Source organism: Carcharhinus amblyrhynchos, chromosome 6, assembly GCF_965287045.1.
Source record: "Carcharhinus amblyrhynchos chromosome 6, sCarAmb.v2.hapA, whole genome shotgun sequence".
NCBI lineage: Eukaryota > Metazoa > Chordata > Chondrichthyes > Carcharhiniformes > Carcharhinidae > Carcharhinus > Carcharhinus amblyrhynchos.
Window position 1 is genome coordinate 68,462,068 of NC_137329.1, and position 23,021 is coordinate 68,485,088.

Genomic DNA, 23,021 nt, shown 5'->3' on the forward strand with positions numbered 1-23,021 from the left:
CTTTGAGTGATTGCTGTATTTGTACTGTATTTTTGTCTAAGGGAAATTTATCAGTCTTTTTCTGACCCACAAGGAAGCTGAAAAGATTGTTTCAAATAGGAATTTTACTTCTCTTTGTTATTTTCATTCCCAGGATATATGAGATGGAGAAGCGACTCAAGACTCCAGAACTTTTCAAGTTTCCATATTTTGAGGCAATTTGTTGGTATGTGGCAAACAGTCTTCGGGAAACGCTAAAAGGTAATGGGAAACTAATGAGTATCAAGGAGCAAAATATGATAGTTTTTTCTGTGATGCATCACATTTTAACGCACTGTTTTACTGGTGAAACTGAGCTTTATTGTGCCACAGCAGTGGGAGTCTTCATATAATTTCCAAATAATTGCAGTGAATTTTAGACAATGTTGGCAATTGATAATATCTCTGCTGCAAGTTGATAAAACAAGCACCTTGCAGACCTCTAAAGTTCCCCCTTTTTCCCCAAAACACGGCAGAGCTTGATGGATGAGGCAGAGGTAGTAGTAGAGGTGGGTACAGTTTTATCTTTTAAAAAGCATTTAGATTGTTACGTGGGTACGATGGGTATAGACGGATATGCGGGCAATTGGGATTAGCTTAGGGCTTTCAAAAAAAAGGGGCAGCATGGATAAGTTGGGCTGAAGGGCCTTTTTTCATGCTGTAAACCTCTGACTCTGTTCCAGGAGGATAAAGATACAGGGAGATTGGCTCTGAGATCTTCGTGTTTGGGAACAACTTGCTATTTATTGGAACCTAAATTCAATAAATAAGGACGTTACTTAGCAGGATAGAGGGATTGCTAAATCAAAACAAGTCATTGGTTAGGTCACAGGTATGAGGATCTTGCCACAGAGAGGCTATGGGAGAGATTCATAAGAATAATACTGAGGATAGAGACTTTAGTTTTGTGAAAACAATAGAGAATCTTCTTTTATTGGGGTAAAGGTTAAACAAAAACCAGATCATATTGCACGGTATGTTTGTGTTAATAGAGAATGCTTTAGAATCATAGAATCCTGTGCAAAAGGAGGCCATCCGGCTCATCGAGTCTGCACCGACCACAATCCCACCCAGGCCCTATCCCCATAACCCCATGCATTTACCCTAGCTAATCCTCCTGATGCTAAGGAGCGATTTTACCATGGCCAATCAACCAAACCCACACATCTTTGGACTGTCGGAGGAAACCCCACGCCGACACCTGGAGAATGTTTGTATGGAGCTTGCACAATGACGCAAGCTGGGAATTGAACCCAGATCCCTGGTGCTATGAGGCAGCACCGTGCCACCCATTATGGTGGAATGATTGGTTGGACAGTGTGTCAGTTCTCCATCTTTTTTATTGAAACTTTCTGACAGCTGCTTGCCACCTCTCCCAATTTATGTTAAAGTTAAAATTCTCCAGTAATACCACTCTGCCTTTGCTACACGTTTACCTAATTTCCGCATTTGTACAATTTAGCGCTTCAGAGCTGTTACCAGGGGGTCTACACCTATTGCAATTTTATTGTTCCTCAGTTTCACCCATAAGGTCTCCATTGGATGCTTCCCCTTCATAATAATCCTGCCTCAACTAGATTATGTTTCTACTCAGTAAGTCTACTCCACACCGTCTGCCACTTTTCCTATCTGTCCTATAAGCCTTATCTGATATATTTAGTTCCCAGTCTCAACCATCCTGCTGCTACGTCTCAGCAATGGCTACCATCTCAAAACCTCCAATTTAATGCAGCTCATTTAATTTATTCCATACACTCCATGTGTTTGTATATCCTATACGTATCGAGAAGTTCACCAAGTTGTTTCAGTCCTTTTGGAAGCAAGGATCCATTCCTCAGGAACTTAAAGATGCTTCCATTGTGCACCTCTGCAAGAGGAAGAGCAATTGGCAAGTATGTGACAACCACCGAGGAATCTTGCTGCTCTCCATCAAAGGAAAAACCCCCGCAAGTGTCCTTCTAAGTCATCTGGTCACTCATCTGGAGCTGGGCCTGTTTTCAGTCCCACAGTGTGGCTTCCGCAAAGGTCGCGGGACAGTTGACGTGACTTTTGCTGTGCGCCAACTTCAGGAGAAGTGTCAAGAGCAGAATCACGAGCTCTACACAACCTTTATTGACCTCGCAAATTTGACACTGTAAGCCAACAAGGTCTGTGGAGGATCATATCAAAGTTCAGCAGCCCTCCCAAATTCATCCAGCTGGTACGTCAGTTGCATAATGGCCAGAGTACTGGATGGCGGAGAATCCTCCTGAGGCATTCCCAATCACCAGTGGTGTCAAAAAAGACTGTGTGCTCGCACCCTCATTGTTAAGTCTGTCCAATATGTGCCAGGGCATTCCATGCCCGAATTGGTCTGATCAGTCATCTTCGGTCACACCGCAACCAGCCCCAAAATGACTCGTACCTGTTTGGTGATAGAGGGATACAAACAAATGGTCGAGTTGGGCTCATGAGCAGCATAGGCTTGGAGGGCTGAAGGGCCGGTTCCTGTGCTGTGTTGTTCTTTGTTTCTTTACTCTATATCCTGTTACTTGTTCTTGACACTTACCCTAAGGCACCTCCCCCTCCACATTAGGTAGTTTAGCCCTTGTGCCCACCCTATTTAGCCTTTCCACTAGGACTATGATCCCAGATTTGTTCAGGTGGAGCCCATTCCAATGGTATAGTTCCCCCCTGTCCACGAAATGGGACCCCTTTTTCTTGCATCATTTCTTTAGCCACCTGTTTAGTTCCATAATTTTCTTAACTCTGCCAATTTGCATGTGGGTCAGATAATAAATCCAGAGATTGTTACCTTTTGAGGTCCTGTTCTTCAATTCCTGATATTCCCCAAACAGCGTCTTTTGTCCACTCTTGCTGATAACAACAACACCCTCCCATTCTATTATTTTTTTCAAGCTGGTTCACTATGTCCCTCAACTGGCACTAGGTAGACAACATAGTTGGTATTTATATTTTACCAGAAATTAATTTTGAATGTTATGATTCTGTATTTAGAAATGAGGGAGGACCGCTGTCAGCCCCAGGAATACCTCGTGGAAGGTGTTAAGGCACTAATCCCTGCACTTAAATACTGGATTCAGAAAGAGGTAACAGATCTTTATTAAAAATACTGTAAAACAGATGTATATTAAAAAACAAAATCCTATATATACTGGGATTCTGAAATAAAAACAAAACTGCTGCAAATGGAGATTGAACTGTCAGAATTGGAGAATTACTGGGCTATCTTCCAATCTTTGAAAAGTGAGGGTGGTGCCAACTGATTGAAAAGTAAATGTTGACACCCTTTTGTACAAGTAAGGGAATAAGTGACTTCTAGTAACTTGGTACAACTCCAACAGATGTTATTTTCTAAGCAAGCGAAATTTTAGAGGGCAATTGCTCTCACTGGTTGTAGCCTTTTGCATAACTGATACCATCCAGGACAAAGCAGCCTGCTTAGTTCGCATCCCATTCCCCATATTCAACATTCACTCCTCCCCGCCATCAGTGTACAGTGGCAACCATGTGTTCCATCATGTGTTATAACCATGTGTTATAGCTTTAAATTAAGGGGTGGTAGTTATAGGACGGATGTCAGAGGTAGGTTCTTTACCCAGAGGGTGGTGAGCGATTGGAATGCCCTGCTTGCTGCAGTTGTAGATGCGCCTAGTTTGGGGGCGTTAAGAGATCCGTGGATAGGTTTATGGATGGAAAGGGATTGGTTTAGGTTAGACGGTCATTGCTTTTTTAATTGGTCGGCGCAACATCGTGGGCCGAAGGGCCTGTTCTGCGCTGTTATATTCTATCTACAAAATGGACTACAGCAACTCACCAAGGCTCCTCCCAATCTGCAGTTTCTGTCAATTAGAACACCAAGATGATGCATGGGAACACCATCACATGTAACAAAAATAGACGATGCTGGAAAACTCAGCAGGTCTGCTAGCATCTATCAGGAGAGAAACACAGTTGATATTTCGGGTCCTTTGACTCTTTGTCAGAATTGAAGAGAGGGAGAATGTAGAAACTGCAACAAGTAGTCACAACATTTAAGAACTAAAGGTAGATGGCCTAGTGTGGGAGTAGCTTACATTAAGGCAATACATGTATGGAATACTTAAAAGAAGGGGGCTTTAAGATGGAAGAAAATGGTCATGATCTAATGTTGCTGAACTCTACGCTGAATCCGAGGACTGCATTAAGCCAATCGAAAGATGAGATGCTGCTCCTCCAACTTCGCCGAGCTTCACTGGAGCATTGCCGCAGCCATGGGCAGACATGTTGGCATGAGAGCAATGTGCTGAGTTACAATGACAGGTTCCCCTCCAAGTCATGCATCACCTAACTTGGAAATGTATTATTGCTGCTTCACTTGCTAGATCAAAACCCTTGGACTCCCACCCTAACAGCACTGTGGTTATATCTATACCATATGGGCTGCCGTATTTCAGAGTGACTCCCTGCCACCTGCTAAAGGGAAATTAGGCCTTGCCAGTGATGCCCACATTGCAGAAAAGAATAATAATAACTATTGGTGATACAGCTCCCTTGGTGGATATCGGTCAGCTTGGCAAAGCAGAAATCAAACCTAAGACCATCTGGGTTTTCGTTATTGTGAACATATTGCTTTTGATGTTTTTGTCAGTGTTGCATTAACAACCTCTTTTAATCCATGTCTTGGCTCCAGGGCTTGATTGAGCGCACATATGAAATTCCTGATCATATAAGACCAGGGCAACTTATCAAAGAACTCAGCAAAGAAATTCGCTTTGTGGAGGTAACTGCTTCCTTTTGACCTCTTCGAGCATTGATGGCGATCGCCATTGATGGTGTGAGCCTGGTTTGTTTGACTGGGCACAAAGGACACAAACAGAAGGAATGGTCCTCTGAACAATGGCCTTATTTGACACTGCTAAAATGTTTTCCTTTTAAGCTTCAGCCAGCGTTAAGTTACAAGGCCAGATCTGTAAACCATTGAAAGTCATCTTGAGTGATTTTCCAAAAAAAAGGAATGCTGTTGCTGAAGTCATTATGTAGCTGAGACAGGACTTTCCGGATTCACAGTTGTTAGTTGACCTCCAGTCATGTAGCAGTCCTCGTGGCCATTTGTCTCAGTTTTTTTTTCAAGAGAGCGAAAGCCATCTGGTTTTATATTTTCTGCAGCTGGACCATGTGTGTGTATTTGAGCATATATGAGAAAAGCATGCACATATGTGTTTTGACTGAAAACAGGATTGGGCTTAGTTGTCTTGTTCCATTTAACACACCTCTGTATGAAGGTACTGGACTAATCTTCTGTTTAAAATTTAGTTACTGTGCACTGCCCGTAGTTTGTAGGCACATTCCCATGAAAATCTTCTTTGTGGTCTTGCAAACATGATATTTAAAGTTTATTTATTAGTGTCACAAGTAGGCTTCCATTAACACTGCAGTGAAGTTGTTGTGATCCAAGTGGGTGGAGAAGGGTCAGCAGTTCATTTCGATCTCTGTGCGATCATAAATGTAGTTCAACGTGTGGAAAAACTGTTGAATATTGTTGAAGTAAAAGAAAGTTCCTGTGGATGTTGGAAATCTGAATCAACAGAAAATGTTGGAAAGATTCAGCATGCCTGGCAGAATCTGTATAGACAGAATTTTTGTTTTGAGTCTATATGACTTTTTCAGAGCTAAAGTTATATGTAATGCCATAAGAACATAAGAAATAGGAGCAGGAGTAGGCTGTCTAGCCCTTCGAGCCTCCCCCGCCATTCAACAAGATCATGGCTGATCTAAAGTGGATCAGTTCCACTTTCCCGCTTTCTCCCCATAACCCTTAATTCCCTTGTCTATCAGAAACCTATCTACTCTTGACTTAAACATATTCAGCGAGGTAGCCTCCACCACTTCAATGGGCAGAGAATTCCAGAGACTCACCACCCTTTGAGTGAAGAAGTTCCTCCTCAACTCTGATCTAAACTGCTTACCGCTCCCCGCCCCATCTTGAGGCTGTGCCCCCTAGTTCTGCTATCCTTTCTAAGTGGGAAGAATCTCTCTACCTCTACCCTATCCATCCCTTTCATTATCTTATACGCCTCTGTAAGATTCCCCCTCATCCTCCTAAACTCCAACAAGTACAGACGCAATCTATTTAGTCTCTCCTCATAGGCTAACCCCCTCATCTTTGGTATCAGCCTAGTAAACCTCCTCTGCACTCCCTCCAAGGCCAAAACATCCTTCCTTAAGTGCAGCAACCAAAACTGCACACACTACTGCAGCTGCGGCCTCACCAGTGCCCTGTACAGTTGCAGCAAGACCTCCCTACTTTTATATTCTATCCCCCTCTCCATAAAGGCCAACATTCCTTTAACCTTCTTGATCACCTGCGGACTGGGTTTTTGTGACTCGTGCACAAGGATTCCCAGGTTCTTCTGCACCGTAGCATGCTGCAGCTTTTTGCCTTTTAAATAATAATCCCTCCTACTATTATTCCTGCCAAAGTGGATAACCTCACACTTGCGAACATTATACTCCCATCTGCCAGGTCCTCGCCCACTCGCTTAGCCTATCCAGATCCCTCTGCAGACTTTCCACACCCTCCACGCAATTTGCTTTTCCACTCATCTTCGTGTCATCAGCAAATTTCGTCACCCTACAGTCAGCCCCCTCCTCCACATAGTCTATATAAATGGTAAATAGCTGAGGCCCCAGCACCGATCCCTGCGGCACTCCACTAGTCACCAACTGCCAATCAGAATAGCACCCATTGATTCCAACTCTCTGCTTCCTATTAGACAACCAATCCTCTATCCATGCTAACACCTTACCCCCAACTCCGTGCGCCCTAACCTTCTGTAGCAACCTTTTATGAGGCACCTTATCAAACGCGTTTTGGAAATCTAAAAACACTGCATTCACCGGTTCCCCTCTGTCTACCGCACTAGTCACATCCTCATAGAAATCCAATAAATTCGTCAAACACGACTTCCCATTAACGAATCTGTGCTGTGTCTGCTCTATCAAACCATTCTTTTCTAGGTACCTCACTATTTCTTTTTTGATGACAGACTCAAGCATTTTTCCAACTACAGACGTTAAACTAACAGGCCTATAATTCCCTGCCTTTTGTCTGCTACCTTTTTTAAACAGCAGTGTAACATTAGCCGTTTTCAATCTTCCAGCACTTCCCTGGAATCCAGTGAATTTTGGTAAATAATTACTAAGGCATCCACTATCACCTCTGGGATGCATTCTATCCAGTCCTGGGGACTTGTCCAACTTCAGTCCCATTAGTCTATCAAGCACTACCTGTCTAGTGACAGTGATCGCATTCAGGCCCTCGACTCCTACCATCCTTCTATCTTTAAGATCCGGCAAACTATTCGTGTCCTCCTCCGTGAAGACCGAGCCAAAAAATCTTATTTAAAGCCTCAGCCATTTTGCCATCTCCTCCCACTGCTAAATCCCCCCTCTCATCCTCTAAGGGTCCAACATTCACTCTAGCCAGCCTCCTCCTCTTTATATATTTGTAAAAGCTTTTACTGTCCTTCTTTATATTTAGTGCTAGTTTAGCTTCATAGTCTATCTTTCCTTTCTTTATCACCTTCTTAGTCATTCTTTGTTGATTTTTAAATTTTTCCCAGTCTTCTAATCGCCCACTACTTTTAGCGACTCTGAATGCATCAGCTATTAATTTAATACTCTTCTTTATTTCCTTAGATAACCACGGCTGGTTATCCCTTCTCCTACATTCCTTCTTTACCATCAGAATATATTTCTGCTGAGTACTGAAAAGGATCTCCTTAAAAATCCTCCACTGTTGCTCAGCCGCCCTACCAACCACTCTGCACCCCCAGTCTACATTCGCCAATTCCGTTGTCATCCTATCGTACTCCCCTCTGTTCAGAGGACACAGGTTCGGGATCCTACTTTCTCATCCTCCATCTGCATCAAAAATTCAACTATACTATGATCACTCGTCCCAAGAAGATCCCTAATTCTACCTGCCTCGTTACACAACACCAGATCTGAGATAGCTCGCTCCCTTCTAGGTTCCGTCACATACTGTTGAAGGAAACTATCCCGACAGCATTCCAAGAACTCTTCCTCAAGCCCACTGCGTCCGACTTGGGTCATCCAATCAATATGCAGATTAAAATCCTCCATAATTATTGTCATTCCGTTTCTGCACGCATCATTTATTTGCTTGTTTATAGCCCGCCCCACCTCTGAGTTATTATTTGGGGGCCTATAGACCACACGCACCAGCGTCTTCCTCCCCTTACTATTCCTTATCTCCACCCACAATGATTCCACATTTTGCTCTTTGGAGCCTATATCTTCCCTTACTACCGCCCTGATATTATCCTTAATTAACAGAGCTACCCCCATCCCTTTTTCCTCCCGTCTATCCTTCCTAAACACTTGATACCCCTGGACATCAGCTCCCAGTCCCTGTCACCTTGCAACCGCAACTACAACCGGCTTATAATTCCCTGCCTTTTGTCTGCTACCTTTTTTAAAAAGCAGCGTAACATTAGCCATTTTCCAATCTTCCAGCACTTCCCAGAGTCCAGTGAATTTTGATAAATAATTACTAAGGCATCTGTTATCACCTCAGCCATTTCTTTCAGAACCCTGCGATGCGTTCTATCTGGCCCTGGGGACTTGTCTACCTTCAGTCCCGATAGTCTAACAAGCACTACCTCTCTAGTGGTAGTGCTCGATAGACTATCGGGACTGAAGGTAGACAAATGCCATCTCTTAATGAATGCTGGTGTTGAATTATAGTGACGTTACAGTTCCACTTTGAAGTTGTGACTGGACTAAAAACAAATAAAACTGTTATTGTCACCAATTTTGATTCTTCAGCCGGACTGTGTTAACTGCATTACTTGAGTTAGGTTTCAGTCTGAGAACATTTTATGTTGGTCCACAGCTTGAAACAATAGCAAGTATTAGCTGAGTGTTTCTGTGGGCTGGGGCTAAATCACCCCCATTTTATGTGTTGAGGACATAGAGCCTACAATCAAATTTAGCACATTGTGGTCGACAGTTTTAATGTGTTGTTTGTGTTGATGCCTCTGTGTAGCGACCAGAACTGTACTCAGTACTCCAGCTATAGCCTCACTAAAGTTCTATATAACTCTAACATGACCTCCCTGCTTTTATAATCTATACTTCAATTGATAAAGACAAGTCCCATATGCCTTTTTCATCACCCTATTAACATGTCCTCCTGTCTGTGGACAAAGTCCCCAAGGGAGGGGATAGCCCGATCTTGGGATTGGACGTAGCTCGGCACAACATTGAAGGCCAAAGGGCCTGTACTGTGCTGTAATGTTCTATGTTTCTATGTATGTCTGTTCCACAAAACTTCCTAATGTCTTGCTGTTCGCTGAATAATTTGCTGTAAAATCAGTCCTTCCAAAGTGTATTACCTCACATTTTTCAGTCTTAAATTTCATTCTCTGCTCATGCTACTATCCTGTCTATATCTTCTTATAGCCCAAGACCTTCATCTTCACTGTTAGGCACCAGCCAATCTTGTGTCACCTGCAAAAGTACTAATACCAACTCCCCCAATCATAGAATCTATGAAATGCAGAAGGAGGCCATTTGGCCGATTGGGCCTGCACCAACATCAGTCTCACCCAGGTCCTATACCCATAACCTCATGTATTCACCCTGCTAGTTCCCCTGATGCTAAGGGACAATTCTGCACGGCCAATTAACCTAACCTGCACATCTACGGACTGTGGGAGGAAACTGGAGCTCCTGGAGGAAAGCCATGCAGACCTGGGAGAACATACAAACTGCACACAGACAGCGACTCAAGGCCAGAATTGAACCCAGGTCTCTGATGCTGTGAGGCAGCAGTGCTAACCACTGTGCTGCCGTGCTGCCATGTTGCCCTTCGGTCTGCAGTGATCAGAATTCTGACACTCATCATGAGAGATGGTTAACAGAAGGCTATGAAGCTACAGTTAGTGTTGAGAATATATTGGATGATTCTGTGCTTTGATGCACTCTTTTGTAAAGCAGGTGTGTGTGTTTACAGGAGATGAACATAGGAAACAAAATCGTAAAATCTCAGGGAATCATGGCCACGGTGCCAGCCACACGAATCACTCAGGACAAGAGCTGTTCATTCAGTGTAAGCCCGGGTAAGAGGAAATGCAGGAGACTGAGAGATCCATCAAACAGGTTACAGTCAGACCTGGACATTCTAGAGCTCCATACCAGAGCAGTTTTGAAGAAGATGGAGATGGCTCAGTGGGGTGAGGTAGGTGGTCTACAACTCTGCATTGGGTTAAAGATGAAGTGCCAAAGAACTCTTCTACTCACGTTCTTATGTGCTTCATTAACAGGGCAATATGTCTAGCTCTACATTGAGAGTGAAGATCAATAAAACCTCACCATCATCTTTGTCAGTGACTGAGAAAGGCCCCAGTGACAATAACTTGCAACTAGTGCTGTCGAAAGGAAGGATTATTAGGTACGTTGCATGATGTGGAGTTTTCAATAACTTGCATTGGAAATAATTATATTCCTTCATCTTCTCTCTCTTCCATTGTCCTTAACTATTCCTAGCTAAGAAAGACAGAGCTATGGAAGTTTAAAGTGTAGAAGAAGGCGATTTGACTCATTGCCTTTGTCAATTTCATGCAAGACCAGTTCATAACTAAATTACTCTTCCCATGATCCTGTATTCTCCTCTGATTCAGCTTTTGGGTCTGGGAAAGGACGTGTAGATAGTTTGACTCATTTTGAGATCAAAAAGGAGAAGGTATTGGGGTTCTTGAGAAATATTAAGGTAGACAAGTCCCCAGGGCCTGATAGGTCACACCCCAGAAAACAGAGAGGCAAGGGAGGAAATTGCTGGGGCCTTGAGAGAAATTTTTGTATCCTTACTGGCTACAGGGAGGTCCCAGAGGATTGGAGAAAAGGTAGTGTTGTTCCTTTGTTCAAAAAGGGTGGCAAGAATAATCCAGGTAATTACAGGCCAGTGAGCCTTACATCAGTGGTAGGGAAATTATTGAAGAGGATTCTTCGAGACGTCCATTTATTTCCAAGTGGAAATAAATCCTGCGTTAGTGAGAGGCAACGTGATGATGTGAAGGGGAGGTCGTGTCTCACAAACTTAATTGATTTTTTCGAAGGCAGTGGATGTTGTCTACGTGGACTTCAGTAAGGCTTTTGACAAGGTCCATCATGACAGACTAGTGCAGAAGGTGAAGTCGCATGGGATCGGAAGTGAGCTGGCAAGGTGAATGCAAAACTGGCTCGGTCAAAAAAGACAGAGGGTAACAGTGGAAGGGTGCATTTCTGTATGGAGGGCAGTGATAAGTGGCGTTCCTTAGGGATCAGTGCTGGGACCTTTTGCTGTTTGTAATATTTATAAATTATTTGAAGGAAAATAAAACTGGTTTGATTAGTAAGTTTGTGGACGACACAAAGGTTGGTGGATTTATGGATAGCAATGAGGACCATCAGAGGATACAGCAAGATTATAGATCAGTTGGAGATTTGATAGAAGACTACAAGATTATGAGAGGCATGGATAGACTGATAATCAGAAGCTTTTTCCCAGGGTGGAAGAGTTAATTAGTAGGGGCATAGGCTTAAGGTGTGAGGGGCAAGATTTAAATGAGATGTACGAGGTAGATTTTCTACACAAAGTAGTGGGTGCCTAGAACTCTTTGCTGCGGGAGGTAATGGAAACGGATACGGTAGTGACTTTTAAAGGGCATCTTGACAAATACATGAAGAGGATGGGAATAGGGGGATATTGTCCCTGGAAGGGTAGGGGATTTTAGTTAAATTGGGCAGCATGGTTGTTGCAGGCTTGGAGGACTGAAGAGCCTGATCTTGTGCTGTAATTTTCTTTGTTCTTTTATCCTTTACAAGATGCAATGATCTACTTCAACCATTCCTTGTAGCAAAGGATCCCAACTTGCAATAATTCTGCATTAGAAATTTCACTCAACCTCTCTCTTCACTTTGTGACAATTTAAATCCTTTGCCACTGACTCCCCAACACGCTGCCTGCCCTTGTTCACTCCATCACAATGCATTTTTTTTAAAAAGCACCATTAGATCTTCACTTGGGCTTCTCTGGTCCAGTACTGAATAGTTCTAGTGTTTCAAATCACGAGATTTCCTTCCTTGGTATTATCCCGGTGAATCAACACTAAATGGTTTTAGTGTCTACAAAATTGAAAAGGCATCAAAAATCTATATACCCTATATCTCCTGTTTTCCTTTATTTATTGAATAAATTACTTCTTGAAAAACCACTAAATTGGTAAAGCCGAACTGCCTTTAAACAAATTGAGTTAACCCATGCATTTCAAAATGCACACTCATATTATCTTGAATAATTGAGTCCAAGGGTGGGATTTTCCAGCCCTTCCTGCCTTGCCCAACCCAATACAGGCTGTGGGTGAGCAATGTAAATTGCTGTTGAATTTGGCAGAGTTGGAAGATCCTACTAACAGCCAATTGCAAGCATCAGCTGTTGGAAAACCTGCTGGAGAGGGACTGGAAAATTCTGGCTGAAGAGTTTGTACTTAACTGGCAATATACTAACTAGTCTCACTTCATTATTTGCATTCTCGAACACTGGCTACTTTCCACTTCCCTCAAATTATTTGAATACTGAAGAGAATTGAAGTACTTTCTATCCGCTGCTTGGTTATGCTGCCATCTGCAGCTGAATGAGGGTGGGGGCTGATTTAGACATGTGGTTGAAAATCTAGAGAGGAAGTTAAAAATACTTCAGCTCACCTTTATTCTTGAGGGTCCTACTGGGCATCAGAGTGCCCATGAACTACCATGTAAGATTGCTCAGCTAGGAGATCATAGAGCACTGGAAACCCCTCTCCCCATGCAGTGTGTTTTATAATTCAGAGAATCTTTTCTCCCTGAAAACGTGTATGTAAAAAAAAAACACACACACGTTCCTAATGTGTTATAATTCACTTAACTATCCTCTTTTTAACCCTCCAGTCATAACAAGGATGAATTGATGGAGTTTGAGCAGTGTAGTGGAGACAGTGAAACTGAAGAGGGAGAGCGATCAGATGAGCTGGGCAGTGTGCTGCACGAAGCAGATAGCTCTGATTGGGAGGATGAGAAACCAGAATCTCAAGATCCACTGAACAGTAAGCCTGCACACTCAATTTTTGACCTTTATTATAATTGTAACTATGGTGATATTCAGTTACTTAAATATTGATTGGAATGGTTTTAAAGCAAAGAGTAAGTTGGGGGAGTATTTGTGAAATGTTGATGACAATTTTCTGGATCGGTATATTGGTAACTGAACTAGGAGCCAAGGCATTGTTAGACCTGCTGCTGGGGAATGAGGTTGGCGAAGAGGACCAAGAAAGAATAACTGTTGTGTCAGTGACTAAGAGCAAGGAATAAGTGTAGGGTTCATAGAATCCCTACAGTGCAGAAGGAGGCCATTCTGGTCCATCAAACATGCATTGACAACAATCCCATCTCGGCCCTGCCCTCAACCCCACATATTTACCCTGCTAGTCCCCCTGTCACTAAAGGGCAATTGAGCATGGCTGATCAACCTAACCCGCACATCTTTGGAGTCTAGGAGGAAACTGGAGCACCTGGAGGAAACCCATGTAGCAGGAGAATGTCTGTCCGTCTGTCCGTCTGTCGTTTGCACAATGACCTGAGGCCAGAATTGAACTCCGATCCCTGTGAGGCAATAGTGGTATCCATTGGGCCATCATGTTACCTGATTATGGGAATAAGGTGGGAAAGTGGAGTTGAGAATTATCCTATCATTAAAATAGAAATTCCAAATTGGCAGAAAGCTAATTTCAATGTGATGAAAGGGGGTCTAAGCAGAATCAATGGTGTTGGTGAGGCCACATCTAGACTCCTGTTAACAGTGTAAATCTCCATTATTGCACTGGAAGCCTAGAATCACTACACTGCAGAAGGAGGTTATTCGGCCCAACAGGACTCACCGAAAGAACATCTTAACACTTCCCTGTCTAATGCCTGTAACCGAACACATTTTAATCAAGCTACCTGCATATCTTTGGACTGTGGGAGTCAACTAGAGCACCCAGAGGAGACCCATGCAAGAACTGGGAGAAGGTGCAAACTCCACACAAACCTGAGGCCCGAATCAAACGGGGGTCCCTGGCACAGTGAGGCAGCAGTGCTAACCACGGTGATGCTTCCCATTGTGCCATTGCCACCATGCTGCAATTCGGAGAAAGTTCACCTGACTAATATCTGGATTGGGAGGTTATGACAAAATAATATGAGGAAAGGTTGGATGGGTTGGGCCTGTATCCATTGGAGTTTAGAAGAATGAGAGGTGATCTTATTGAAACATACAAGGCCCTGAGGGGATTTGACTGGGTGGGTGCTGAAAGGGGAGGAAGTAGGAGAACTCAAACTAGGGAACGCAATATCTATCCCAGTTAATATTCTTTAAGACTCAGTGCCACGACTACTGCTTTATTTGGTATGATTGAGTTTTGCAGAAAAAAAGACAATGTTTGTCGAAGCTTTTCATTTTGCATTCATTAGGACCCTTGCCAAAATACCCATAGTAAAAGAACAACAATTTATACTGCATGAGAAGAGAGTACTGATTGATTGCAAGGTGGGCTGTAATTTGTAGAGGTACAGCTATGATGAATGTAGTAGGAGATTGTTAACTGCCATTATCATTTTAAATTAAAACCAGACAGGCTGTTGTCCAGGGCCGAATAACCTCCTTCTGCACTACATTGCTCAGTGTAGCCTATAGTTCATCAGTTATGGCACGCTGGTTAGCACTGCTGCTTCACAGCGCCAGGGACCCGGGTTCAATTCCCAGCTTGGGTCACTGTATGTGTGGCGTTTGCATGTTCTCTCCGTGCATGGGTTTCCTGTGGGTGCTCCGGTTTCCTCCCACAGTCTGTGCTGGTTTAGCTGCATTGATCCAAACAGGTGCTGGACTGTGGTGACTAGCGGAATTTCACAGTAGCTTCATTGCAATGTTACTGTAGCCTTAATTGTGACTTGTAATTAAACTTTATTTTAGTGGGGAGGATATAGAGGAACAAATTAGAGGTGCAAAAATTATAGTCCTCATGAGAATTTATCTGAATGTAGACTAGACTAGTGGTAATGTAAGGGGCAAAGAGGAATATGTTCAGAAGAGTGTTCCACAATAGTATGCAACCAGAATAACAAAACAAAAAGTACAGTACAGGAAAAGATCTTGGGCTCTCCAAACCTGTGCCGATCATGATGTCTACCTAAACTAAAACCGTATGCACTTATGGAGTCCATATTCTTCCATTCCCATCTTTTTCATGTATTTGTCTAAATGCTGCCATTATACCTGCTCCCACCACCTTTCCAGGCACTCACCACTCTCTAAACATCTCCTCTAAACGTTTCCCCATGCATCTTAAACCTATATCCCCTAGTACTTGACTATTCTACCCAAGAAAAAAGTATCTGACTATCCACCCTGTCCATGCCACTCATAATCTTGTAAACCTCCTATCAGATTGCCCTTTAGCCTCCATCGTTCCAGTGAGAACAAAGAGTTTATCCAACTTCTCTCTCTCTCTCTCTCTCTCTCAAAGCTAATACTCTCCAGACCAGAAAACATCCTGATAAACCTCTTCTGTATCCTCCCTAAAGCATCCATGTCCTCCTGGTGGTGTGACAACCTGAATTCTATGCAATATTCCAAATGAGGCCTAACTAAGGTTATGTACAGCTGCAGCATGAGCTGCCAATTTTTATACTCATTGCCACAACTGATGAAGGCAAGCATGCTGTATGCCTTGACTACCTTATCCACCTGTTGCCAGTTTCAGTGATTGGTGGACATGTACACCCAGATCTCTGCCTGTCAATACTCCCAAGGATTTTACCATTTACTGTATCATGTCTATATGCATTGGATCTTCAGAAATGTATTATCTCACACTTAAAGAGAACAAAGAACAACACAGCACGGGAAACAGGCCCTTTGACCCAATGAGCCCGCACTGCCATTTTAACATTGAGTCCCCCCTTGTCTATGCTTATGGCATTCCACATTGAGGGAAGACTAATTTAGGGACAATTTATTACCTCCAATCAGCCTAACAGCACATCTTTGGGGTGTGGGAGGAAATCGGAGCATCCAGAGAAAACCCACGCAAGCACGGGGAGAATGTGCAAACTCTGGCCCAATTCCATGTATCTGCACAGCAAACAGTGATAGTCACTGAGCTGTCGTGTTGCCCAGCATCTGGTCCAGTTTAAGCGTACACTAACAATGTGAAGCACTAGGCTACTCTTGAAACAACCAAGAGCAGCCCTTGTACGACCCATCGCGTGTATGCCCCTTGTTGGACAACAAGGCGAACGGAAGCACCTGTAGATTAAAAGAGAAAAACATCAATACCATGCACATCCTTATACAAAGGGAACCCTCAGAAGCTCAAAAGTAAAACAAGTGAGCCAGAAAATATGTTGGAAGGTCCATAGGAATCAATTGATTTCCAGGGACGTCCCAAGGCTTCTGAACCTTATTTAAAACAGTTTCCTATATCCCTCCATCTCTATTCCACTCATGTGCCTATCTAAGTAACTCTTAAACAACTCCAGTGTGCCTGCCTCCACCACCTTGCTTGGCAGAGCGTTCCATACCCCCACTACCCTCTGTGAAAAACCTCCCTCTAACATCCGAATTATCCCCCCCCCCCCCCCCCCCCCCAAGCCCGTGGCCCCTCGTAATGTGCGTCTCCGAACTAGGAAAAAGCTTACTACTGTTTACTCTATCTATACCTTTTCATATACATGAACAGGGATCTTGGGCTCATGTTGCACTATCTGTAACCCCCATGACTTGCCTGGGTTTGCAAAACCTCACTTACTGTACTGTCTGGAGACAATACATGTCTCTTTAATCTGTGCTTATCTTTAAGACTTGAATAGCAGGTTAGTTGTAAAGACTTGCATTCTAATCAGTAATCTGTAAACTGTCTGTGCTGTTATATGCTCTGTCTGAGGCCAGAACACTCCATTCACCTGACGAAGGGAGAAACCCCAAAAGCTTGAGTTTACTATCAAATAACTTGAACTTAAACCTGGTGTTGTCTGACTTCTTACTGAGTTAGTCTTCCACTCAGAAAAGCACCCCTCTACTGCTACCCTCTGTCTTCTATGACCAATCTAGTTCTGTGTCCATCTTATCAGATCTCCTCTGATCCTTTCATACTAGTCTACCATGAGGTACCTTGTCAAAGGCTTTATGTATACAACGTCCACTGATCTCCTACATCTATCATTTTTGTCTCTTCCTCAAAAAACTTGATCAAGTTAGTGAGGCAGGACCTCTCCTTCACAAAATCATGCTGTCTGTCAGTCCATTTGTTTCCAAATGTGACTAAATCCTGTCCCTCAGCATCTTTTCTAATAATTTCCCTACCACTGATGTAAGACTCAACAACCCATAATTCCCTGGGTTATCCCTGCTGCCCTTCTTAAACAATGGAACAACATTGGCTATCCTTCAGTCCTCTGGAACTTCACCTGTAGCCAATGAGGATACAAAGATTTCTGTCTAGGCCCCAGCAATTGCCAACCTTGTCTCCCTCAGTATTCTGGGGTAGATTCCATCAGGCTGTGGGGACTTATCTGCTTTAATGCTTTTTAAGATGCACAATACCACCTTTTTGATATTGACATGACCCAGAATATCTGCACACCTAAGCCTCCTCATCTGTCAAATCCCTCTCTTTGAGTACTGAGGCAAAGTATTCATTTTATATCTTGCCTGTTTCCTTTGGTTTCAAGCATAGATTCCCTCCACTATCTTTGCGTGGACCTTTCCCTGGCTATCCTCTTGCTCTTTACGTATTTATAAAATGCCTTAGGATTTTCCTTAATCCTGTTTGCCAAGGACTTTTCATGACTCCCTTTTAGCCTAACTGCTTACTTAAGTTCCATCCTACTTTATATTCTTCAAGGGCTTCATCTATTCTAAGCTTTTTTTAGACCTTACGAATGCTTCCTTTTTTTTTGACAATATCTGTCGTTATCCAGGGTTCCCAATATTTGCCACACTTATCCATCCTTACAGGTACGTGTAGGTCCTGAATTCCAATCAACTGACATTTGAAAGACTCCCATGTATCGGTGTTGATTTATCCTCAAACAGCCTTTCCCAATCTACACTCTCCATGATCACTGTTCCCAAAATGCTCTCCTACTGAAACTTTGATCACCTGGCTGGGCTCATTCCCCAATACATAGAACGTAGCGAACATAGAACATTACAGCACAGTACCGGCCCTTCGGCCCTCAGTGTTGTGCCAAGGTATGTCCAATCCCAAGATAAAGCTATCCCCTCCCTATAATTCTGGTGTGTCCCATGTGCCTATTCCAGTAACCGCTTGAAAGTTCCTAAAGTGTCCAACTCTACCATCACAGTAGGCAGTCTATTCCACACCCCAACCACTCTGAGTGAAGAATCTACCTCGGACACCCATCCTATATCTCCCACCATGAATCTTACAGTTATGCCCCCTAGTAACAGCTACCAGGTGTAATATGACTCTTCCTCAAGTTGGGCTATATATCTAACGTTTTAAGAAACCCTCCTGGGCACTTCTAACAAATTCTGACCCACTGAAGCACCTAGCAGTAAGTGAGTCCCTATCAATATAGGGAAAGTTTAAAATCACTGATCACAACAACCATGTTTTTGCATTTTTCCAAAATCCGTCTGCATATCTGCTTCTTTATCTACTGTTTGTTGTTGGGAGGCCTGTAATAAACCCCCAACGTTGTGACTGCACCCTTCCTATTCCTGTGCTGTACTTATATTGCCTTGCTGCCTGAACCCTTGGAGGTGTCTTCCCTCAGTATAGCTGTGATATTCTCCTAATGCAACTCCCCCTCCCCTTTTACATCCCTCTCTATCCTATTGTCAGAGATCCTGAGTACCAGCAACCTTAGGCGCTCTTATTTGACTTGAATACAACCAGCGCTAGGCACCACGCATTCCAATGTGAGGCCTTTAATGACTTGTGCAGAAGGGGAACCAGCTTGGAGCTACACTGCAAGTGTTTCTGATGTTACAGGAAACCAACTTAGCAATTATAATCAATTATGGGAATTCAGAAACAAGCAATTTTCCTAACCCTTCATTTGCATACATATTTGCCAATTAAATTCTGGTCCTTTTTCATTTGATGAAAAATTGACTTCTGCTAATCCTTCATTTGCCTAGCATATGCCATACCTAGCTTCTGGCATTTGTTATGGAAAATTCTGGTCTTGCTCACCTTCTGAAGGCTAAAAAGCAGAATGTTACAGGGCTTGCATATGCTGAAGTAGCAGACACTAACCCCTTTGAAGTTCTGCAAGTTAACAAACATTTTCCATTAGCTGTTACAGAGAAGGCATGAAACTTCAATTTGGACAGTTTTTAGCTCCTGCACACTTTAGCTTCCAAGCTATGAAACTTAAGTCTGAGCATTTTAATTTCCACACTGCCTGAAACATCTAAATCCTGGAATGTTTAACTGCAAATCCTGTCCCACTTGCAACCAAGTCTATGTATTAGCAACAATATCATAGTTACAAACCCTAGATTCATCATCTGTCTTGTCATTCGGGCCATCGAGCATGCATTGACAACAATCCCACCTAGGCCCTACTCTCAACCCCATATATTTACCCTGCTAGTTCTCCCCAACACTAAGGGGCAATTTAGCATGGTCAATCAACATAACCAACACATCTTTAGAGTCTGGATGAAATTGGAGGAATCTCTGAGACAGAGACAGACAAAGATAGTGCAAACTCCACACGTAGTTACCCGAGGTAGAATTGAACCCAGGTCTTTGGTGAGGCAGCAGTGGTAATCAGTGGATCATTGTGCTGCCTGGTTGTGGGGATAAGGTGGGAAAGTGGAGTTGAGGATTGTCATATCAGATCAGTCATGATCTCTTTGAATGCTGGACCAGACTTGATGGGATAAAGTCTTGTGGTCTTGGAAGGACCAAGTCGGAAGGGCTAAAATGGGTCATGAAAAGTCTTTGGCAAACAGGATTAAGGAACATCCTAAGGCATTTTATATGTACATAAAGAACAAGAGGGTAGCCAGGGAACGGGTTGGTCTGCACAAGGATAGTTAAGGGAATCTATGCATGAAACCTGAGGAAATGGGCAAGATACTAAATGAGTACTTTGCCTCCGCATTCACCAAAGGGAGGGACTTGATCGATGAGGAGGCTAGGGTAGGGTGTGTAGATATTCCGGGTCATGTCGAAATCAAAAAGGAGAAGGTATTGGGTGCCTTTAAAAAGGATTAAAGTAGATGGATCCTCACGGCCTGATTTGGATCTACCCCAGAAGACTGATTTTAATTTGATTTGATTATTGTCATGTGTTAGCATTGAGTGAAAAGTATTGTTTCTTGCGTGCTGTATAGAGAAAACATAGAAAAGGAAATGAGAGAGTGCAGAATGTGCTATTACAGTCATAGCAAGGATGTAGAGAAAGATCAACTTAATGCAAGGTAAGTCCATTCAACAGTCTGACAGCAGCAGAGAAGAAACTGTTCTTGAGTTGGTTGGTACGTGACCTCAGATTTCAGTATGTTTTTCGAGAAGGAAGAGAGAATGTCTGGGGTACATGGGGTCCTTAATTATGCTGGCTGCTTTGCCGAGGCAGCAGGAAATGTAGACAGAATCAGTGGATGGGGGGCTGGTTTGTGTGATGGATTGAGCTACGTTCACACCTTTTTGTAGTTCCTTGCTGTCTTGGGCAGAGCAGGAGCCATACCACGCTGTGGTACAACCAGAAAGAATGCTTTCTATGGTGCATCTTTAAAAATTGGTGAGAGTTGTAGCTGACATGCCAAATTTCCTTAGTCTTCTGAGAAAGTAGAGGCATTGATGGGCTTTCTTAACTATAGTGTCAGCATTGGGGTATCAGGACAGTTTGGTGATCTGGACATCTAAAAACTTGAAGCTGTTGACTCTTTCTACTTTGTCCTTGTTGATGTACTTGTCCTTGTGTTGTCAGACTTTTTACCTTGTTGATGTAGACAGGGGCATGTTCTCCTTTTGTGCTTCCTGAAGTTGATGACAGTCTCCTTCATTTTGTTGACACTGAGGGAGAGATTATTGTTGTCAGATTATTGTTCATATTCTGTCTCTCATTCCTGTACTCTGTCTCGTCATTGTTTGAGCTCTGATCCATTACAATGTTGTCATCAGCAAACTTGAAAATTGAATTGAAAGGGAATTTGGCTGCACAGTCATACGTGTATAACGAGTATAGTAGGGGGCTGAGAACATAGACTTGTGGGGCACCGATGTTGATGATCGTGGAGGAGGTGTTGTTGCCTATCCTTGCTGATAGTGATCTGTGAGTTTGGAAGTTCGGGATCCAGTCGCAGAGGAAGGTGCTGAGGCCCAGGCCATAGAGTTTGGAAATGAGTTTCGTGGGAATAATAGTGTTGAAGACTGAGCAGCAGTCAATAAATAGGAGTCTGATATAGATGTCCTTGTCATCTAGGTGTTCTAAGGTTGAGTGCCGGGTCAGGGAAATGGCATCTGCTGTGGATCTGTTGCGGCAGTAGGCAAACTGTAGGATTCAGATAGTCTGGAATTGATTCGTGCCATGACTAACCTTTTGAAGCACTTCATAATGATGAATGTCAAAGCCACTGGCCAATTAGTCATTAAGGCACGCTGCTTGGTTTTTTTCAGTACTGGGATGTTGGCTGTCTTCTCGAAGCAGATAGGGACCTCACATTGTTGTAAAGAGAGGTTGAAGATGTCTATGAATACCTCTGCCAGCTGACTCGTGCAGGATCTGAGTGTATGTCTGGGTACCCCATCCGGGCCAGCTGTTTTCCATGGGTTGACCTTCAAGAAACTGCCCTGACCTCAGACACCAGATTCTTCCTGGGCTTCCAGAATGGAGGGCATGCTCTCGCTGACCTCTTGCTCAAATCAGGCATATAATGTATTGAGCTCATCAGGGAGGGGTGCATTAGAGCTGGTGATTTTATGTGCCTTCATTTTACATGTCTTGCAGGCCTTGTCATCGTTGGCAGGGATCAATGTGGCTAGCCTGGGACTCTAGCTTAGTCTGGTATTATCTTTTGGCATCTTTGGTGAACCTCCTGAGATTGTATCTGGCTTTCTTGTATTGGTCAGTATTGCCTGACTTGAACGCCTCAGACCTGGACTTCAGCAAGTAGTGGAAATCCCTGTTCTTCAATGAATTCTAGTTGGGGAATACACAGATTTGCTTCTTTGTACACAGTTTTCTACACACTTACTAATGGGGAACCTGTGAATATGGTGTATCTGGATTTCCATAAAGTATTTGACAAGCTGCCGCACCAAAGACTGCTACATAAGATAAAGGTGCATGGTGTTACGGGTAATGTATTAGCATGGATGGAGCATTGGTTAACTAACAGAAAGCAAAGAGTGGGGGTAAAGAGGTGTTTTTCTGGTTGGCAATCAATGACTAGTGGAGTGCCTCAGGGATCAGTGTTGGGACCACAATTGTTTACGATTTACATAGATGATGTGGAGTTGGGGACCAGGTGTGGTGTGTCAAAATTCGCAGATGACACCAAGATAGGTGGAAGAGTACAGAGGATGCTGAAAGTCTGCAAAGGGATATAGATAATCTAAGTGAGTGGGCGAGTGTCTGGCAGATGGAGTACAATGTTGGTAAATGTGAGGTCATTTATTTTGGTAGGAATAACAGCAAAATGGACTATTATTTAAATGGTAAAAAATTGCAGCATGCTGCTGTGCAGAGGGACCTGGGTTTCCTTGTGCAGGAATCTCAAGGAGTTGGTTTGCAGGTAATTAAGAAGGCAAATGGAATTTTGTCCTTCATTGCTAGAAGGATGGAGTTTAAAAACAGTGAGATTATATTGCAGCTGTAGCAGTTGCTGGTGAAGCCACATGTGGAATATTGTGTACAGTTTTGGTCTCCTTACTTGAGAACAGATAAGCTGGCACTGGAGG

The 23,021-nt window shown here is 43.2% G+C and overlaps 1 protein-coding gene across 1 annotated transcript in view; it reads left to right on the forward strand.

The window, feature by feature from the left end:
• Positions 1-23,021, forward strand: part of LOC145343990 (lysine-specific demethylase 7B-like) — a 115,296-nt gene that overhangs the window by 37,018 nt on the left and 55,257 nt on the right. The window contains exons 9-14 of the mRNA XM_080190598.1: positions 134-240; positions 3,016-3,107; positions 4,691-4,780; positions 10,040-10,264; positions 10,350-10,477; positions 12,991-13,145. Coding sequence (XP_080046724.1) covers positions 134-240; positions 3,016-3,107; positions 4,691-4,780; positions 10,040-10,264; positions 10,350-10,477; positions 12,991-13,145 — 797 coding nt within the window. The remainder of the gene's footprint in view (positions 1-133; positions 241-3,015; positions 3,108-4,690; positions 4,781-10,039; positions 10,265-10,349; positions 10,478-12,990; positions 13,146-23,021) is intronic.